Source organism: Garra rufa, chromosome 18, assembly GCF_049309525.1.
Source record: "Garra rufa chromosome 18, GarRuf1.0, whole genome shotgun sequence".
In the NCBI taxonomy this organism is placed as follows: Eukaryota; Metazoa; Chordata; class Actinopteri; order Cypriniformes; family Cyprinidae; genus Garra; species Garra rufa.
The window spans coordinates 30,722,975-30,745,404 of record NC_133378.1 but is presented as its reverse complement, the minus strand read 5'-3'; the positions used below and the strand labels follow the sequence as shown (position 1 = coordinate 30,745,404).

Sequence of the window (22,430 nt, the reverse complement as noted above, 5' to 3'; positions counted from 1 at the left end):
GCATGCAAATCAAATGGAAGGGAAAAATACGAGCGGAAATATGGTGAATGTGTTCGGACAGTGTAGATTGTATATCTCTAATGGCTGCCTTATTCGTTTAGGGATGATTGCTCTGGTGCCAATGATTAATCCCTCCAGGACTTAATGGTGTCAAAGGGATACAAAAAAGGAAAGAGAGAAAAACAGACGAACAGAATTGGAAAGCATAATTAATGGATTCAGATCCTGTTAAACAGCCCCCTTACAGAGCAGATAGTAAAAACAGGGTGCATGCAACCGGCACCCAATTTGTTCACACTTTGTTGTAGTAATAAGATCCAGGCCTCCCTCGTGCAGTGGATTGGATAATTAACTCCCTGGGATAAATGCAGAAGAAAGGGGGCCCCCCTTTTGATTTATCATATGGGGAGACGGCGTTCTTCAAACTGCTATTACATAAATTGCTTTTTTCCTCAATGTACTTTTCTCAATGTTCGACTGACAAACTAGGTTGGGAAGTGTAGATAATAAGAAAGAAGCAAATGTCAAGAAACCAGAGGGTGATGTTAATATTTGTCATAAAGGAAAGCTCTTAACCGCACTTTTCTTGACATAAATGGTTTGCTCGAAAAATGAAATGGTTCCGCAGCTAAAAGAAGAATACTTTTAAAACGATTTGTCAGGCGTGCTCTTGCTCCAGTTCCTTTCTTTTTTGGATGTTAGATCTTGTAATTGACAATACAGGCACTACTCTAGAGACCTCTGACTGAATGCCATTCTTAGAAACTGCTGTCTCAGAGAACCAGCAAACAGCGTGACTCAGGTCATGCTAATTTCCGTTGCTTCACCTTCCTGCATTGTGTAATTCAGCCCAACAACTCCTTTGGAATGTGAAGATAAACCTTTCCTGCCATTGTCACTTAGAAAAGCCACCCCCTCCTCTTGGATTACTGGACACATTCCTTCAAAGTAGAAAGAGGGCTTTGGTTTACTGAATGAGGTGCAATTTCCATTGTCTGTTTCCCTTTGCAAGTCTAGATGTTCTGTTGCTGATTTATGTACTCTTCTCTCTTTCAGAAACATGTGAAGACCCTGGTGAGGCACTGGAACACAGAGTTATCCTTTAGACTACGAGGACAAAGGTTGCGCCTTTCAAACTCTTCATTTTTTAACCTGTCGGGTCCCTCGGACCATGGAGGGACTACAGGATTCAAAGAGGACTTTGAAACAAAGCCCTGGACGTGGTTTCAAATTGTCCTTTATGTGCTGGTTGTTATTCCTAATCTTCCCTCTAGTGTGCTGCGAACAGTCCTTTACAACATTTCACCCTGAACGACGAGAATGGGCATTCAACCACATGACGGTTCACAAGACGACAGGAGCACTCTACATCGGTGCCGTCAACCGTGTCTACAAGTTATCAGGCAATCTGACACTCCTAGTATCCCATGATACTGGTCCGGAAGATGACAACAAGGCCTGCTACCCTCCACTCATCGTTCAGCCTTGCTCTGAACCACTGGTTTCTACCAACAACATCAACAAACTCCTCCTCATCGACTACTCTCAGAACCGACTACTTGCCTGCGGAAGCCTCTACCAAGGAGTCTGCAAACTGCTACGGTTGGACGACCTCTTTATCCTGGTGGAGCCCTCTCATAAAAAGGAGCACTACCTATCTAGTGTCAACCAGACGGGCACCATGTATGGAGTCATTGTGCCCTCACAGGGCAAGGATGGAACCCTCTTCATTGGTACAGCTGTGGATGGGAAGCAAGACTACTTTCCAACCATCTCCAGTCGGAAGCTTCCTCGTGACCCAGAGTCTTCAGCAATGTTGGACTACGAGCTTCACACTGACTTTGTTTCGTCACTCATCAAGATTCCCTCCGACACCCTGGCGTTGGTCTCTCATTTTGACATCTACTACATCTATGGCTTTGCCAGCGGCAATTTCGTCTACTTTCTGACCGTGCAACCGGAGACACCAGAGAACAGCATGTCTTCCAGTGGGCCTTCAAATGACCTCTTTTACACCTCTCGAATCGTCCGACTCTGCAAAGATGACCACAAATTCCACTCCTATGTGTCATTGCCTATTGGTTGTGTCCGAAACAGAATTGAGTACCGACTTCTGCAAGCAGCCTACTTGGGCAAACCTGGACGAGTTCTTGCGGCGTCCCTCAACATTAGCGCTCAAGATGATGTGCTCTTTGCTGTCTTTTCCAAAGGTCAAAAACAGTACCACCACCCACCTGATGACTCCGCCCTCTGCGTCTTCAGCATCCGGGACATCAATGCACGGATCAAGGAGCGTATGCAGTCCTGCTATCAGGGAGAGGGGAATTTGGAGCTCAACTGGCTGTTGGGAAAGGATGTACCTTGTACCAAAGCGGTAAGAAATCTTTCTGCTTACTAATTAGCCTGTTAAACCAGCTTTGAATGTGTGAAGCATTGTTAGATCTAGTATCTGAAACCATAATCATGGAAGTTCTTTCCAAATTGTACTACTTTAATTGAGCTTGTTGAGTGCATTGCTTATTTAAGAGCTTTATTTCGAGCTCTCTGCTTTTGAATGCCATTCTCTTGGTGCAATATACTGACAGTTCCCATGCCTGCTTCTGCTCACTAGAAAACCTCTGTAGATCAAAACAGCCAGATGGGGAATTATTACTAATTTTATGTTTTCTTTGGAATGAAGATAGGATCTGCATCGTAATGTTTATGTTGCTGGTTGTTGTTCTTACATATCCATATTTCATTCTTAAGAGTGTAACAGGATACTATCTAAGCAATCCTTTTGACCCTTGCAACCTACAGGATTGAATGTCAGATGTGGTTAGGGTTAGTCTAAGCATGAAAGCACACCCCAACAAATCCCACTTTTAGTGCATGGTATCAAATGCACAAATATTAATGATTTAAACTTTTTATTGTAAAATCTTACTGATAATTGTCCAGTTGTTTTTCTTCATCCTTTGTAGAAACCCTTTAAAATCAGAATCGGAGTTGTGCACATTCCTAAATTCTTCCTAATAATTCAAGAAGTGACAGGAAATCACATTAAATTACTCTAGCATTTTCTTTGTTCTTTACTAGTCTTGTTCCCGAAAGACCACAGTCCTCTGAGTTTTTGCTGTTTAACCAGGTTTGTAAACAAATTGAATTAGAGGCACTAATAATTCACTGTGCATAAGTTTATTTACAAGTTATCACACTGACAAGTGGTGTGTTGATGCTTATAAATATATATGAATGTGTGCATGTTTTTATGGCTGTCAGTGATTGTATCTGTGTCTATGAAGTTTAAGAGAGAATCTTAATGACAAACTATTGCTACGTGATTTTCTCCAGGGCATCCTTTATTAGCTTCAGTAAATTCGTCATTAGCATGATGTCAGAGGTGATTGTCACTCTGAGGAAAACATTATTGAGTGTCTGAGCAGGGTGGTCTTCATAGTAGCAGACTCCACTCTGGCCCCATTATGGACCCTAGAGGATCCCCTGTCTGACCCCAGGGGGCCGTCAGTGGCTTATGATGTCAGCCAGCCCTCCTCCGTGTTTTTCTAGGCCTCATTAAAAACATTGCACTAGAAACCTCCTGCGTCTCTTCTCGTGGTACTGGAGGAATGTCAGGATTGACTGAGGAGGAGGTCTGAGATATAAAAACATGAAGATATATGTTTTGTGAAAACTCCTTAGTCGATGTTGTTCAATAAATCTATGGTATTTAGCGATTAGCATAGTGAAGTTTGTGAGCCTATATGAATGAAACGCCACAACTCACCATCAAGCTTTTTTTACTCCCGTTTCATGACCAGTAGGAGTATGAAAATATTTTTACAGTAAAATAATCCTCCTCAGACATTTTTTGGTTGCTATTCAAGCTCGTTTTACCTAAAAAATACTGCTAGAAATCCCCTACCGTGATGTTTTTGTTTAATTTCCTGTCAGTTATTTCAAGCTATTTTTGATCACTGGAAACATGGCCTCTGCGCAGACTTCGGTCTAGTTCCTTCGGCTCCAGTGTCTCCTGAATCGCAGTGATTGTGAAACTTAGAGACACACAGGGTGATAGAAGGAGGAAGAGAAGTCATGAGCCACGAAGGCTGAATGAAAGATTTATCACAGAGCCCAGCTTGCAACTGTCTTCCTGCCTGGCCAACCTGCTCGCTGCTTCACATCCAGCCCTTTGATGCTATTCACTCATTCAGCCGGTGTTACGTTTCATCAGGCTGCCTGATCAAGCCTATCGCAGTGCCAGTTTGAGCAGTGATCTAAGCGGGGCACTCTATTGATCAGGTGGCTTCCAGAGGGTCAACCCTTGTCCTGATTTGTGTATGGAACAATCACCCCCTACCTGAAGCAGCAGTCATGGGAAATAGGTTCCGGTGATGAGCATAAAGGTTGCCATGTGAATATCGAATCAGGCACTTTAGATAGGCACGTATAAAACTTGATGCTGAATGTTCAAAAGCAATGTTTGCTTGTTGTTTTGTTTTGTTTTGTTTTGTTGCCAATGGAACTTTTAGTTAGATTTTAAAACAAATGGCACATATAAAACATGATGCTGAATGTTCAAAAGCAGTGTCTGTTTGGTTTTGTGGTATTGAGTTTTTTGTTTTGTTTTTACGCGGTCCAATTACTGTCTTCCCTCTGTATGGAACCTTTGGAACTTTTATAGGTTCCAAGAAAGGGCTTATACAAAGGTTGATGCTGAATGTTCAAGCAGTGTTTTTGTTTGTTTTGTTTTGTTTTGTTGTCAATGGAACCTTTGGAACCTTTAGATAGGACCCTTTGTTTTGGAACCTTACAAAACTTGATGCTGAATGTTCAAAAGCAATGTTTTTTTTTTTGTTTTTTTTTAATGCCAATGGAACCTTTGAAACCTTTAGATAGGTTCCTAAGCAAAGGGCACATACAAATATGATGCTGAATGTTTAAAAGCAATGTTTGTTTTGTTTTTTGTTGCCATGTGAATATCAAATCAGCCACTTTAAATAGGTTCTAAAACAAAGAGCGCATATAAGACTTGGTGATAGATGTTTGAAAGCAGTGTTTTGTTTTGTTTTTAGTTAGAAAGCAAGCTCTTTAGGTTGCAAAAACAAAGCACACATAAAAAACAATGCTGAATGTTCTAAAGCAATGTTTGCTTTCTTTTGTTTTGTTTTGTTTTGTTTTGTTGTCATTTGAATATTGAATCAGCCCTTTAGATAGATGCCAAAACAAAATGCACATACAAAACTTGATGCTGAATGTTCAAAAGCAGTGTCTGTTTTGTTTGGTGTTGTGTTTTTTTGTTTTGTTTGATACTCATAAATATTGAATCAGACACCTTAGATAGGTTCCAAAACAAAAGGCACATACAAAACTTGATTCTGAACATTCAAAAGCAATGTTTGTTTTGTTTTGTTTTGTTTGATATTTTGTTTGATTTATTGTTGAGCGCACATACCGCGGTCCTTCATTTCAAATAACAAACTCGAGCGCGCAAAATCTGAACGGCCCCTTAGATGGGTTCCAAAACAAAAGGCACATTCAAAACTTGATGCTGAATTTTTGAAAGCAATGTTTTTTTTTATAATTATGTGAATATTGAATCATATACAAATGTGATGCTAAATGTTTAAAAGGAATGTTTTTCTTTTGTTTTTTTTTTGTTTTTTTTGCGTTGCTGTGTGAATATCGATTCAGGCACTTTAGAAGGACATATACAAACGTGATGCTAAATGTTTAAAAGCAATGTTTATTTCACATTTTTTGTTTGATGATGAAGAACATAGCTGCCCTAAGGCATTACCAAGATGAATGCAGAGTGGACTGACTTTCCTTAAAATGGTCTTTGCATACAAACATTTATATAATGTAGTCAAAGGCCAACTGTTTTTGAGGAACACGTCTGAAAAAAATCTCTAAGGCAGTTATTTTTGGACTGGAAAATAAAAGAAAACACGAAGAAGAAGGGCTGGAACAAGATCTGCCGAGTACGAGGCATTTACATCCCTGCTTTATTGCCGTCCCCCAGCTTGTGAAGGGCTGGGAGGCAGTAAAGATTTTATAGCGTGAGCCTGTAGTCGAGCAGGCTGATATTAAAGGGCTGCGGAGTGTTGGGGACGAGCAGTGCTGCGTTCAGCATCATGACCGAGCGCACAGTATCCATCCCTCTTACTCTACATGGCACTTTGAGGCCAGTGTCAGTCACAAACTCCGATGACCTGAATCTAAACGCCGCAGAGTGTTGTAACTCGCCGCCCAAACTCAAATGGGGATTGATAGTGGCCCATGCATGCATGTGACATGAAAAATGGGCCATAGACCCTCCCATTAAATTGTAAATGCTTACAAGCTTCAATCTCTTCAGTTAAGTTGGTGTGTAAGTGTGTCTGAGAGAGAGGAAGAGATGCAGGGGAAGAGCAACAGAGATCGAGCAAGGCGAAAAATATGTTTTTTTCTTTGACCCCATGGACACATTTCACACTCTGACTAGTTTATTTGTATACTAACAGTGTCTAAAAGTGGATTTCTGAGGTAATTTCCAACAGTGTAATTTCCTCCACATCTTAAATGGTGTATTGAGTATTTGCTAGATTTAGCTATAAAAATATTTAGTCCCTGACTAGATCATTTAAATCAGAATTAGAGATCGTCTGCTTCTGGTTTGGGTCTGTATAGGTGTTGTTTTCGGCTGGTGTGGTGTGTAAGTGTGTGTGAATGTGCTTTCGTCCCCAGCCGGGGTGAGCTACACTATTCTCATAGCACAGGGTAATGAGGCAGTCAGGGAGCCCGGCAGGACTCACCAGAGCAGAGCGGGAACATGTCTGCCCAGCTGAACAGAAACCCAAGCGTCTGGCTGGGGAAACCACATTCAATGGTCCGGTTACTGTCTTCCCCCTCAGAAACTGAACACGAGTCACTATTCTCTGGCTTTCACTGCAAACCCAAACTACCAGCTGGATGGGCGTCAGTTGATACACTAGTAAAACCGAATCCCACGCTTACCATAAAAACCCGTAAATGTCAAAGAATTTTTAAATAGTGATTTTGATGCTTCAAAAAGACTTAATAGAATTATTGAGAATGTAAAATACTGTTTAAAAGTTTGGGGTCAGTAAGATTTTTTTAAATGCTTTTGAAAGAAGTCTCTTGTGCTCACTAAGACTGCAATTATTTGATTAAAATAAAGTGAAAACAGTAATATAGTGAAAGATTATTACAATTTATGATAACTTTTTCTATTTTAAATCAATTTTAATTCTTAAAATTTAATTCTTAGTTCTGTTTTGAGTCTTAAAATGTAATTTATTCCTGAAATTTTCAACAGCCATTAAAGTACAATTGAACAAAACTGTGAATTTTTACAAACTCTATCACACCAAAATACGGAAATGCTGTACTGTAAAGATTTGTAATTTTGTAACATTTATTTATTGTTGACTACACACTGCTGAACTTTTTTACTGTCTACAAAAAAGTAAACAATAAAAGAACAATTCTGCTCATCAAAAATACAGAAAAAATAGCAATATTGTGAAATATTATGGCAATTTAAAATAGTGATTTTCTATTTTAATATACTTTAAAATGACTGAAATTTCTGCATTATTTAGGTCTTTAGTGTCACAAAATCCTTTAGAAATCGCCTGACAGAAATGTGTTTTTTGTTGAAAAATGTAACCTTTGAAGTGTTTGTTTTTACAATTATTTTACAGTAACCCTGAATACCTACATTGCCGTTCAAAAGTTTGGAGTCAGTAAGATTTTCAATGTTTTTTTTTTTTTTTGTTTTTTTTGTTTTGTTTAAAAAGGAAGTCTCTTATCAAAGTTACATTTATTTAAAAAGTAATTTAATGAAATATTACTGCAATTTAAAATAACAGTTTTCTATTAGTATATACTTTAAAATGTAGTCTTGATCCTTCAGAATGATTTATTATCAATATTGGAAACAGTTGTGCTGCTTAATATGTTTTTGGAACCTGTGATAATTTTTCAGAATTCTTTGAGGAATAAAAAGCTAAAAATAACAGCATTTATTCAAAATAGAAATCTTTTCTATTAAAATAAGTCTTTACTATCACTTTTTATCACTTTTAACACATACTTGCTAAACAAAAGTATTAATTTCTTTTAAAGACAGAAAGAAAGAAAACATTTACTGACCCCAAACTTTGAATGGTAGTCTATATTGTTACAAAAGATTTATATTTTAACTAAATGCTGTTCTTTTTAACGTTTTATTCATCAAAGAATCCTAAAAAATATCACAGGTTCCAAACAAATATTTAGCAGCATAACTGTTTCCAACAATGATAATCAATCAGCATATTAGAATGATTTCTGAAGGAACATTTGACACTAAAAAAAAAACTACCACTATTTTAAGTTGCAATAATATTTCACAATATTACATTTTTTTCTGTATTTTTAATCAAATAAATGCAGCCTTGATGAGCAGAAATTATACAGTGAAATGTCAACAGTGTGTAGTCAGTAAAAAATAAATAAACAAATGTTAAAAAATTCCAAATCTTTTCAGTATTTTGGTGTGATAGTTTTTTTGTACTAAAATTGTACAAATCGACCTTTAGTGTTCCCTGATCCATTTCTTACCCTCATTTGACAACAAAACAACCAGCATTGGATCAGTTCATGTGATTTGCTTACAAAGTGCTTCCCTGTATTAAAATCAGCGCAGCCTTTTCACCCTCCTACTGATGTCTGTATAAACAAGCAAACTGACCTTGACTTTTTGATTCAAAGCAAACTGCTGACTCTCGTTTGACCTTTCTCCTCCTGTAGCCTGTCCCTATTGATGACTCCTTCTGCGGTTTGGACATCAACCAGCCCCTTGGCGGCTCTCAGCTGGTGACCGGACACACGCTTTATACGGAAAGCCGTGATCGCATGACCTCGGTGACCTCCTACGTCTATAATGGCTACTGTGTGGCTTTCGTTGGCACCAAGAGCGGACGACTGAAGAAGGTGAGTCATCGTCGCAGGTGTTTTTTTTTTCTGAGAAGCTGAGATGTGTACGGTGTTTGAGTTAAGTGGAGAAGTTGTAGACCTTTCACCTCAGATCCAAGCAAGCGTTTTTGTTCGCAAACAGTGTGTCACGTTTAGTTATTAATGGTGTCTTCTGGAGCGCTGCTTTGAACTGCTCTACTGGCCTCATTTAAAAGTATGGATGGAAAAGAGGGAACCAGAAACTTTTCGACTAAATATTTAATACCTTTTTTGTAGGATTCTTCTGGTTCTGTTCACTTTCCCGACCATAATAGGCAGCTTAAAGCGACCTCAGGGGTTCCTGTCTGCCTCCCTAGTCTATTAATTTTAATAGAATGTCTTCTCAACCAAACTCAAGGAAAGAATGTTAGACACAAGAGGCAGACAGTGTTAGGGTTATCATATGCATAATTATAATCTTTCAGATAAAAGGCATAAAGAGAAAAAGTGGTGTTAAACGCACCTTTTTGGTTGGTAATAGCAGCGATAGACAAGAATCCATCAATCTGCTTCTATAAACTATTCATTAGATTTGCTATGTTTAACAAGAAACAGATGTAGTATGGGACTTCAAATCAATCTTCATTTGTCTAAAAACACTGGCATAAATTGTTGGCTAACTATTGACACAATTTTAGAAAGGCTACAGGTAATTTTACCTACAGTACAACATAAGCCTAAAACAATAACTAAATAACTTTTTAGCTAAATGGATAGATGTATTTCTGCTCTAGATGTCGTTAGCCAAAAAGAAAACTAGTTTCTGAGCCTGTTTTTTTTTTTTTTTTTTTTTTTTTTTTTACATAAACCTGATTTATTTCAGTATTTTTATATTATTGTAATATTTACTAATATTTTGAATTATCGTTTATTTATATTTTTTAATTTCGAGTGGTTTTTTATTTTATATATTTCTAAAAACCTTTATATTTATTTCAGTTTTAAAAAAGTGTTATTTATTTCAGTTTTAGTATTTTTAGTACTTAAATTTACGTTTTTTATTTTAATTTTTTGGCATTTTTATTATTTATATTTCTAAAAACCTTTATTTATTTCAGTTTTAGTATTTTTAGTACTTCAATTTACTAATTAGTTTTGTTTTTTGGGGGGTTTTGTTGTGGCATTTTTATTTTTTATATTTCTAAAAAGAAATATATTTATTTCAGTTGTAGTATTTTTAGTTCTTTTAATTTGTTTGTTTTTTATTTGCATTTTTTGGCATTATTATTTTTGTTTTATTTCTAAAAGCGTTATGTTTATTTCAGTTTTAGTATTTTTAGTACTTTAGTTAAATTCACAAATTTATGTTTTTTATTTTTTGGCGTTTTCATTATTTATATTTCTAAAAACCTTTATTTATTTCAGTTGTTGTATTTTTAGTACTTTAATTAGTTTTTTATTAGCTTTTTTTGGCATTTTTATTATTTATATTTCTAAAAACCTTTATATTTATTTCAGTTGTTGTATTTTTAGTACTTTAATTAGTTTTTTATTAGCTTTTTTTGGCATTTTTATTATTTATATTTCTAAAAGCGTCAATTATTTCAGTACTTATACAGTAGTATTTTCAATACTTAAATTCAACAATTTATTTAATTTATGTACTTTTTTTTGCCAAAGCAACATTTCTCATTTTCATATTTTTAGCTTTTATTTCAATTACTGAAATGTTTAATCATTTTAGTTAACAATAACAATATCAACATTAACAGAAACGTACACAATCCAGTAAGTATTTTGAGAAGCTAAATAGCCTCTATTTTGATTTCATGTTGACTTTACAGATCACTTTGTGTGGTTCAAAATGTTTGCCCTTCATTGAGCAGCCAGTTTAGTAAGTGTTGACATGTTAGCATGTGGCTAATGGAACTGCTGTGGTTCATAGCAAGATGAGACTACCTGCAAAGGCAATTATGAAAATGACAAGGGGTCTGTCAGCTGCTTTTGGGACTCAAGCCCCCATTGGGGCACAACACCGTTGAGTGACAGGCCAGGCCCTGTTAGACGAGCAGGAACAGGCATGTCCTCACCCCACAGCAGCTGCAGGAGACACCAAAGGGATGAAGACAGAAAGAGACCTGCTCTACAAACGTTGGTTTTGTCCCTGGTTCCCACCTGCCCCCCATAAACACACACAAATAACAGCTGCCTTCCCAGACGCGAGGGAGAACGGACAATGTCAAAGTGTCAAACTGAGTGTTTGTTTCATGCCGGTAGCACGGCGACGTCCAAATTGTGTTTTTGCGCCTTGATTAATTAATTTATAATTGAATCAGCACCGCAATCAGGAAGTGGCATCGGCGGCATTCGCTCTCTGTAATCCTCTTGTTTTAGCGGCTTATTAATTAATGTTATTTTTTCTCCTTGCGGTTGGTGAAATTAAATTAGGCCAACAGCGCCGTGCTCTTAGAAGTGCTGGTGTAGCATGTTTGTCTTGCCTCAAGCTTGCTTGCATTCTTAGTCAGTGCATATCGCCGCCCTAGTGGCCAGAAAGGAGAATGAAGCATACAGATGTGGTGGAATTAGGGAGGTATTACCATAGATGGAAATCTTGCAGTAGTCTTTGCAAACCCTTAGAAGTCGGGCACATCTGCACAAGGCGTAACAGTGTCGAGGAAGAGGATGAGACGGCCTTATGAGAGATTGTGTGTTTTGGAAAGGTTAGGCAGTTCTCGCAGCCCCAAAAAGTGTGTCTCTTGGAGAATCTACAGACGAGTCTAGAGTGCTCAGGAAGCTGGGATTTGTGAGATGCTTTGTTTTGTGTCCATGAGCCTTTTTCCCCTGCTGTTCAACTCTGAGAATCTGGCTTTTGTGTTCTAGCTAGGGCTAGATGATAATTTGGATATTTATTGAACCTCCACCATATATTCTTTGGGAGTTTGCAAGTGATATAAAAGTAAGCAGCATCATTGTGATGATTTAAATGCACTTTTTATTTGGCCATGAAGTTTCCTAATGACCATTTTTGTGATCCTCTCATCTTTTGTCTTCAGAGTGGCCAGTATGGAAATGTTTAAAAAGATATTTTAATACACTGATTTCAGAAGCAAAACTAGCACTGGAGCTTGTAGTTCAATTCATTTCAATGAATTAACTGTTCATTTAATCAAAGCAATCTCCTTAAGGCAATTTTTACATATTATGACTAATACATATCACAACTTTTCCCCGTGCTCAGAATCATGAGTTTTTAGACCAATTCATAGTAGACGTCACAGTTAAGTCACTTGCAGCTGCGCACGCATAGTAGTGGCAGAAAAACACTTTTAACAAGTGGAGGGAAATGGGTAAAATTCATGGAAGAAGAGAAAAAAAATTGTGCCTTTTGATATCAGAATGGGAATGCAAATAATTTTTATAGACTACTGTCATCAAAGACGCCATTTGAAGTTAAACGGACAGACTTTGGATGAAAACTGCTATGATTACGTTACTTTTAAAGCATATATTTGATTTAAACAATGTCTACATAATATTCACATATGCTGTTCATAGGGGACACATTGTAGTAGCCCTACAGTTACAGCATGACATATCATTTTAAACCAATTGCTATTAACATTTTACATAACATTTATTTATTTTATCTCACAATTCTGACAATTTTTCCGCAAATGCAAGTTTATATCTTCTAGTTTGGACTTTATAACGCAATTTAACTCAACAATAATGAGTTTATCAATTCTCGGGGGAAGTTTTTTTTTTTTTTCTCATCAGAATTGTAATATTTCATTTTGGAGATTTGAGAATAAAGTCAGAATTTTTAAATATAAGCTTAAATTTACCTTTTTTTATTTTTTTATTCCATGGCTCCATAGACTGCTACTTTAAAACCGTCATTTTCTTCCACCAGAAAGAAGCGTCATCACTGTTTGCAAACACCGAATTGGCCTATAGCTCACACTTTTGGCTTTTTTCCACACTTTTAACTTTTATTGAGTTCAATTGAGTTAGAAAGTCCAAACTAGGAGATATAAACTTGCGTTTGCGAGTAGAACTGTCAAAATTATGAGATAAAATAGGTAAATATTTTGTAAAATATTATAGGTTTAAATAGCATTTCATTCTGTAACTGTAGGGGGTTAATACAATATGTTCCTAACACAATATGAAGTACATACAGTATGTCGATATTGTTTAAATCAAATTCTAATAATCATAGCAGGTTTCATCTATATTGTGTCCGTTAAAACGTCTGTGTTTAGCTTCAAATGGCATCTTTGATGACAGTATTCTATAATAATTTGCATTCTGATTCTGACAAGTTTGGGAACAGGTTTGGTGGTTTGGGTAGGTTTAAGAATTGGTTAAGATGTAAGGGATGGGTCAAGAGATGTAATTACATGCAGGTATTTTAAAAATATAATTACAATGTAAAAACATCTATGTATTGTACACAATAAGTGCACTGTATCAAGTGATTTAGTCATTTAAATGTAAGTACATGGTAGTTAAGGCCACCTAATATAAAGTAGGACCTTTCTGCTTTTGTCTATATGATGTTGATGTTACAGGATTTTGTTGCTCTATAGGTGATCTATTCTTGTACAGGGGTGAGTGGTTGTACCTCATCCTTTGAAGAATGGAGTCGGTTGCATGATCTGCCTATTCCTGCCCTCCACCTGCAAGAGGAGGGGGAGGGAACGAAAGAAAGAGGGGGAAAGCGTAGCGCAGCAGCGGCGAGAGAAGGGAAGAGACTGATGAAATGTGAAATTTAGCTCAGCTGAAGAAACCGGGCTTGCACTGCTGCCTGTAATTGGATTGGCTCCTTTCCCAAAGAGCGAACCCACCACTCTCTATTGCCACTTTCCCTTTTTCTCTCCCTCCCTCTTGCTTGCTCTCACACACATACACCAAATCCCCATTCAATCGACACAGTCCCATGCCGTACCCTCCCTCGCTCCAAGCAGAGATTCCATGCTGGTCGATCTCTCTTTCTCTCTCTCTCTGTATCCTGGTAAAGCAGACACATGCGATTCTTGTAGCATTGGCTCATGTAGCTGGACACACAAGTTGAGGAAAAAGCTCTTTGAATGAATTAATGAAAGCGGACCCAGGGTGCTATTGTCCAGATTCCATCAGGCTGCTGTAGGTTAAACAGTTCTAGCATTAGTCATTTTCACAATCCTTTTCTGTAACTGTTTTAGGGTGAATGAAATATTGGAGAGTGTTGAATGTAAGCAACATTAACAGCCATCCACTGGACTCTGAGAGTGAATAATAGCATGCAGGATTCAGAAAACACCATAGTCATTTGTACTAGGGATGTAAACATATTGGTCATTTCAATGTAATGACTGATAAAGGATAAAGTATAATGGTCAATATTGTAAATTTGTACTGTTTTGCATTCATACTCAAGCACCAGCTTAAACTTGTAAATGCTTGAAGTGAAATTGACCATCAAAATGTTACTTTTGCTATGTCCAACAAGCCACACATGTGAAAAATACATTGCGGAGCAAAGAGGAAACTGACAACGTACTCACAGACAAGAAAGAGCAGGGTACTTTTGGTATTGAACAAAGTCTTAGCTTTCAAATGGTATTTTTTTTAAGAAATTCAAACAATAAATACTATTCTGTGGCTCTTTAATGTCTTGATAGATCGTTGTAGTGCCTCAGTTCAAGCTGCATATGAACAGATCATCCTTTCTTTATTACTAGTTATAGCATGAAATAAACATGAATGAACATCAGAAAGAATCTTATTTCAAGTGTGGAAAGATGCTTATACACCAGTGTTGTTTTCGTCAACGATGACGATGACGAAATCATTTCGTTGACGCCACTTTTTTCCATGACGAAAACGAGACGATGACGAGATAAAAATGGCTAGTTGATGACTAAAACATGACGAGACGTGTGTGAGTTTTCGTTGACGAGACGAGAATAGACGAAAATGTTAGTGGGTGGTCCGTCAGACGTTTAAAATGCATGACATTTCTGCTTATTGTGCATGCCAATTAAAACCGAAAAAACTACCTGCCGCTATGGCAAGCCGTTTTAGCATTAAATGCTCTTTGCCATACTAGTATGGCAAGCCGTTTTAGCATTCCATCCTTGTTTGTCTTTTATGTTTTAAAACATTCCTTCATTATTGTAATTATTTTTAAAAAAAAAATAGTCGATCCGGAAGCTCACATTGTGTTGAATTAGCCTATAGATCTGCTATTTTCAGAACAGCAAAATACTTACTGACCTACATTAATTTGTTAAAAGACTACTTTTCCCCCAGTTTATTGACTAAAACTAGACTAAAACCTTTTTGACTTTTCGTCGACTAAAACTAGACTAAAACCTTCTTGACTTTTCGTCGACTAAAATTGGACTAAAACTATCACATATAGAAGTGACTAAAATTTGACTAAAACTAATAACCATTTTAGTCCAAAAGACTAAGACTAAGACTAAATCTAAGATGGTTGTCAAAAACAACACTGTTATACACACTATTTTTCAAGTTCAAGTCCACCGATGTTCTACTCTCTTGTCCGGTTTGTTTGTCAGACAAAATAGCAGATTTAGCATAATGATTAGTCAGATTGCCTTTCAATCAAACTCCCAGTGAAAGGTCAAATGGAAACCAAAATTAGTACCAAAAAAGGTGCTACTTTTTTCTATTTTGTGCAGTTTTTTCTTCCTTTACTGTCAGAAAATATGCAATATAGGCTTCTGACCTTACACCGGTGGCAGTGCCCTCTGAGCTGATGGGTGGCAGAGTGCTGATACTGTACACCTCAGCAGGATTTTGGCAGATAAGGGTGGCAAGGACAACAGAATAAATAAATCAGTGGCATTCAACGTCCCATTCAGCCATTTTGTTTAGAGGTCACCATAGCGTCTGATTTTTGTATGTGTGTGAATTTACATTCAGAGGGAAAGCATATGGATATACCATTCTAATACCTAACATTATATTAAAATGACATCTTTTTGTAAGCAGAACAATATTGGCCATATTTACTATTGAAAATATCAGCCTCTGTTAGCAGTATTGCGTCAGATTAATTATAGGGCGTGAAGTTAAGTTTATATTGTGCTTTAAGTGAAAATCTCAGGGGAGAGTGTGGGCTTCCTGAGAGGAGGGGGAATACGTTAGGAGCGATCAGCCCCAGAGGGTTGCTTTTCGCTTTGATATTGTTAGAGAGGAAAAGACCGCATGCTAAAATTAGATCTTTAAAGTTATCCCACTGGGAGATTAGAGCTGATTTGAGATGGTCACACGATCTGTACTACATTAATCCAATCAGAGCGCAGGCATCGTGAACTGCGGGACTGCAGGAAACTGTGTGACTCAGGTTTACTAAAAAAAAGTCAATTGAAAAGAGCACCTGGGCTAATTATACGTGCCCCCATTAGACATCCTTCTATTTCTAATTGGTGGTATAATAAGTACTGTGATGCGAGGAGTAGTTTGCATGACCTACATGGTAATTCCACTCATGTAAAAGCCCCCAAAGGGAAACTATTCTACGTCTGCATTATGTAGTGTTGTGGAAGCTGCTTTAAAACTTAGTTTTCCAAGCCACGAGCTACTGATACTTTAAATAGATAAACAACAGTGAGTCTGCTCTTTAAAAAATATAGAAGATGTAGTTAAATAAGATACAGTTGAAGTCAAAAGTTTATGTACACCTTGCAGAATATGTGAAATGTTAATTATTTTACCAAAATAAGAGGGATTATACAAAATGCATGTTATTTTTTATTTAGTTCTGACCTGAATAAGATATTTCACATTAAAGACATTAACATATAGGCCACAAGAGAAAATAATAGTTGAATTTATAAACATGACCCTGTTCAAAAGTTTACATACACTTGATTCTTAATACTGTGTTGTTACCTGAATGATCCACAACTTTTTTTTTTTTTTTTTTTTTAGTGATAGTAGTCCCTTGTTTGTCTTGAACAGTTAAACTGCCTGCTGGTCTTTAGAAAAAATCTTCAGGTCCCACAAATTCTTTGGTTTTTCAGCATTTTTGTGTATTTGAACCAGTGTTGTTTTTGACAACCATCTTAGATTTAGTCTTAGTCTTAGTCTTTTGCTTAGTTTTAGTCAAATTTTTGTCACTTCTATATGTGATAGATTTAGTCCAATTTTAGTCGACGAAAAGACAAAAAGGTTTTAGTCTAATTTTAGTCAAAAAAAGGGGAAAAAGTAGTCTTTTAACAAATTAATGTAGGTCAGTAAGTATTTTGCTGTTGGGTAGTGTCACTTATAAGTTGTGAAAATAGCAGATCTATAGTTCAACACATTGTGAGCTTCCGGATTGACTATTTTCACCAATAATTACAATAATGAAGGAATGGTTTTAGACATAAAAGACATATATTTGAAATACACCCATAGGTCCTCTCGCCGTTTGCGACCACCCTGTGTGCAAACTGCCGCCATCATGGTTAACCGTCTGTCTGTCTGAGTGACAACAATGTGACGTGTTGAGCACGTTGTGCGCTGCACGCCAGGTGGTGGGCGTAACCAAACAAGAATAGAATGCTAAAACACTTGCCATACTAGTATGGCAAAGAGTATTTAATGTTAAAACGGCTTGCCATAGTGGCAGATACTTTTTAGGTTTTAATTGGCATGCACAATAAGCAGAAATGTCATGCATTTTAAACGTCTGACGGACCACCCACTAACATTTTCGTCTATTCTCGTCTCGTCAACGAAAACTCACACACGTCTCGTCATGTTTTAGTCATCAAAGAGCCATTTTTATCTCGTCATCGTCTCGTTATCGTCATGAAAAAAAGTGCCGTCAACGAAATGATTTCGTCATCGTCATCGTTGACGAAAACAACACTGATTTGAACCCTTTCCAACAATGACTGTATACTTTTGAGATCCATATTTTCACACTGAGGACAACTGATGGACTCATATGCAACTATTACTGAAGGTTTAAACGCTCACTGATGCTCCAGAAGGAAACACAATACATTAAGAGGGTGAAAACTTTTTGAATTTGAATATCCGGGTAAATTTAACTTCTTTTGTCTTCTGGGAAACATGTAAGTCTCTTCTGTAGCTTCTGAAGGGCTGTGCTAAATAAAAAAAAAAGATATTTAGGCAAAATAAGAAAAATGCGCACATCATCATTCTGTTTAAAAGTTTACACCCCCGGTGTACTCTTTACTCTTACTGCATTATGTTTCTTTCTAGTACATCAGTGAGCATTTAAACTTTCTGTATTTGTGGGACCTTAAGGATTTTCCTGAAGAACAGTGGGCAGTTTAACCGTTCAGGACAAACAAGGGACTCATGAACAACTATCACTAAAAACAAAAACAAAATAAAAACAGCTGTGGATCATTCCGGTAACAACACAGTATTATAAGTGTGTGTAAACTTTTGAACAGGGTCATTTTTATAAATTAACTAAACATATTTTGTCAGAAATATCTTATTCAGGTCAGTAGGCTACTAAATAAAAAAAAAATAACATGCATTTTGTATGATCCCTCTATGATTTTGCAGATTCTGCAAGGTGTATGTAAACTTTTGACTTCAACTGTAAGTATTCAAGTCAAAAAGCTCTCAGATTTCATCAAAAATTTCTTAATTTGTGTTCCGAAGATAAACGGAGGACCTACAGGTTTGGAACAACATGAGTGCGAGTAATTAATGACAGAATTTTAATTTTTGGGTGAACTATCCCTTTAAAATCTCATAAACAGCGCAGTGGGCAAGCATGACCAAACTGATTTCTGTCATCTTGCTTCGTTAGTTAATCAGTGTTTGGTTTGGACTGTGTTCCGACAGGGTTTGGAAGAACGGTTCAGGTGGCTTCCTTCTGGCAAGCAATTGAGGCCCTAATTGGACAAATGTCTCATTGAACTGGTTAAGTGTGTTTCTGGGCACCCATCCCACTCTCCTCGACACTGACATCATCGCTGACATGGTGGATGTGTTCGGGACTGGAGCAGAGACGCAGCGGTGATCTGCAGCCGACTGCCGCACATGAAAGGAGTGGCAGTTTAGTGGACCGACACGCAGCTGTGTCCACTACTTAGCTCAACCTACGTCGCTTCTGTCCCAGAAATACCTTGATTTTGTTCTGAGCATCCCTTGTGGCGTAAGATGGTGTCGGATGCGCTAGTTGCTAAAGTCTTTGATGAGCTGGGAAACAGCTGGGTTGGCGGCTTTAGTGTGTTTAGCTTTCCCAGCTGTGGTCTCCTGATTCCACCATGTCGTCCCTTGGATTTGGTCCGTAATGAGCCGTGGCTGAAGACGTGCTTCATTGTCTGGGACGCACAGCAGGAAAGAGAGTTGGAGATGGTGGGGGCGAAGAAATGCTTTCTCAAGAAGAAATTAGATTTCTCAATACTAAAAAATTGTGATCGTGGATCACAAAATCAGTTGTAAGGGTACATTTTTTTGCTGAATTAATAAGCTTTTCATTGATGTATGGTTTGCTAGGATAGAACAATATTTCTAAATAATAAATTCTGGAATCTGAAGGTGCAAAAAAAATCTAAATATGAAGAAAATCGCCTTTGAAATTGTTCACATGAAGTTCTTAGCAATGCATATTACTAATCGAAAATATATTTACAGTAGGAAATTTACAAAATATATTCATGGAACATGATATTTACTTAATAACCTGTGATTTTTGGCATTAAAAAAAATATTCTGACCCATACAATGTATTGTTGGCTATTGCTACAAATATACCCATGCTTGCTAAGACTGGTTTTGTGGTCCAGGGTCACATTTGTTGTTGTTCTGTGAATTTTCGCAGCTGAAATTCAGTCGTTTTAAGTTTCTCACACCGGTTTGTCACTCTGACCAATAGAAAGCTGCTTGGTTTGAAAGTGACTTCTGTGTGAGTTGCGTTTCATACTTCTCTACACTATTGGCAACGGACCTATTTTTCCCACAAAATTTCAATGAAATTTCGCCAGTGTGACTGTATCTTAACAAAAATGGACTAAAAGCCACACAACTCTAATAAAGCCACATATATCTTTTTTAGAGCCTTTCCTCTCTCTCCAGATGTCTGTGCGGCTCTCTCCTTTGAGAGAGATCGGCAGAGATGATTTTTACTTTACTTCAGAAACTTAATGATTCATTTAGAAACAGGCTGTCAGCGGCAGAAACCCTCACTAGAGTTTGCCCCGCTAAGCAAAACTTGCCCAGCAGTTATGTGTTAATTTGTTTTTTTCAAGGTCATGGGAGCATCCAGCACGTCGGTTTTCGTACTGGTGGCATTTTCTCGACATACTGCAACACTACAACAAATTCTGCTGTTGTGCAGTGACACAAATTGGTGTATCTGCAATGTTGTTGGCTGAGGTTATACTTTCCTCCTGCAGTTTCATAATTACTCGAATTGAGTGCTTTTTGTAAAAGCCAAGTGTTTCTTGTTTTGATTCTATATTTTGTGTGGTCTGTTATTATCCTCGATTTTCTGGTTCCTGGGTATTTTAGATTAAAAAAAGAAAAAGAAAAGAAAAAGTGTCAGCCTTTGAGGACAATACGGTATCTGCTGCCAGATACAAACAGCCATGAGATGCATTTGTTTAAATGTTCCTCTTGGTTTCAGCGTTGTAAGGAAGCTTCAATTATATTGAACACAAATGAGCAAAACAATAGAACATGCGTTTCAATCATCATAACAATTTCTCACTCCTCCTTCAATTTCATGTTGAATTAGCATCAATCTGCCTGCAAATTAAATGCTTTGTCTTATTCCGTCTGTCTCATGTATGTAAATATGATCCAGTTTGAAGGCTTTGAAAAGTAATAATGTTTTCAAAAATTATGAAAAGGTTTTAGAATATATATACAGTCAAGCCAAAATTTATTCAAACACCTTTCTCACATTATCAGTTTATTCATTATAGTTTAGAAAATGGTGATAAAATATAAGAGCACAGAATTAAACTGTCTGATCAAATTCATTTTGATAATCTCAGATAACATTGTTACAAGGTATGTAATGGATTATAATCAGTCAAAAAGTATGACAAAATTTACACAACTATCAATACTTTGTTGAACAATTACCAAGCAATGCTTAATTATGTTGAGTCTGTGGTGCAAAAAGGTCACATTAGCATTTAAAGATGTCTGAATAATTTTTGGTCCCAAATTTTGATCAATTTTAATGTATGAAGAATTTTTGGATATAATGTCACAGTTTACTTTATTTTGCTATCCATACTTACATAAATGAATTATTGTGAACTCTACCCACTAGTAAAATACATCAAAAATTATATCTGGTGTCTGAAAGATTTTTGGTTTGACTGTATGTAAATAATATAATAAAATATAAACTAAAAAATATATAATAAATACATTAATTATTATATTTACAATTTATTAAGACTCTGAAGCCCCACTTTGTAGCCTGTTTGTTAAAAGTGGCTGTTACATCACATTTTAAGCATGTATGGTCTGAGTACAAGTACTATTTTCAGACATTTTGTAGTCGTCAAAGCAGTTTTATCAGCAGATGTGTCCTGATAGCATGATCAGGTGATTACAGTAATCATTATTGTCTGCTGTGATTGCAGATGGTGTTGCACCCTCAGTGCCACCTTGCTGGCTCTCAGCGAGATTGCGAGCAATCTTCCTAATCATGTTACTGTACACTGGGCAATTCAACTTCAATTTGCCTCCTACCAATAGTGGGAGACGCTGATTGGCTGTTGAAATTAGGAGCTGCGAGAGCACATATTGAAGATTGGCTTGCCCTGATTTTACAATGGGAGCTTGTTCTTGAATTAAACAAGGAAGAACCCAGTTCTTCGAATCGATGCAGCCTCTTTATAAACAGCTAAGGTTGGTGTTTCAAATCGTAATAATAGTGCTCTTTGACCATCTTTAGACCTTTTTTGCTGCTTTAACCCCAGGTTGACCCATCTGACTAAAGCAAGTGACTTCATTCCGCTATTCAGACCGAGCCTCACAGTTCTTTAGGAAGGATCTCAAGCTTTCCTGGTCTGGCTCTGGACTCAAGCGCGGCTAAAGAGCCAAAAACTGGGAGATAGAGGGACCCTGCTGTTCCTTTCACTCATCAAACACACGTCCACACAAAGACACACATACACACACACTTCTGCCCCCAGACCTCTTCCACTTATCTTCTTGGCACGGTCTTCAGTCAGCCTTCTGTCCGCGTACAGTCGTGTGTCCGAGCCTTGTGTGTGTGAGAGCTGAGTACTGGCCAGCTGTCTTTCTTTTGCTTTTTGTGCCTGTGTGAGCTCAATGCTTCGTCTTCTCTCTTCTCTCTTTTCTGCGCCTCTGTGTTTTTGTCTCTCTCACACACTGTCTTTCTAGCTAGTCCATTACATTACCATTAGACAGCCCACCCTGCAGTGATCTCATTACTGACACACACACACACAGCTACTCACACACTACCTCTTTTTCCAGTTTTCACTCTTTTATTTTCCTAGCCGTCTTTCGTTATTCTCCCTCACTCTTTT

The 22,430-nt window shown here is 37.3% G+C and overlaps 1 protein-coding gene across 1 annotated transcript in view; it reads left to right on the top strand.

The window, feature by feature from the left end:
- Window positions 1–1,171: 1,171 nt before the first annotated feature.
- Window positions 1,172–22,430, top strand: part of plxna2 (plexin A2) — a 197,790-nt gene continuing 176,531 nt past the window's right edge. The window contains exons 1-2 of the mRNA XM_073823770.1: window positions 1,172–2,374; window positions 8,779–8,961. Coding sequence (XP_073679871.1) covers window positions 1,172–2,374; window positions 8,779–8,961 — 1,386 coding nt within the window. The remainder of the gene's footprint in view (window positions 2,375–8,778; window positions 8,962–22,430) is intronic.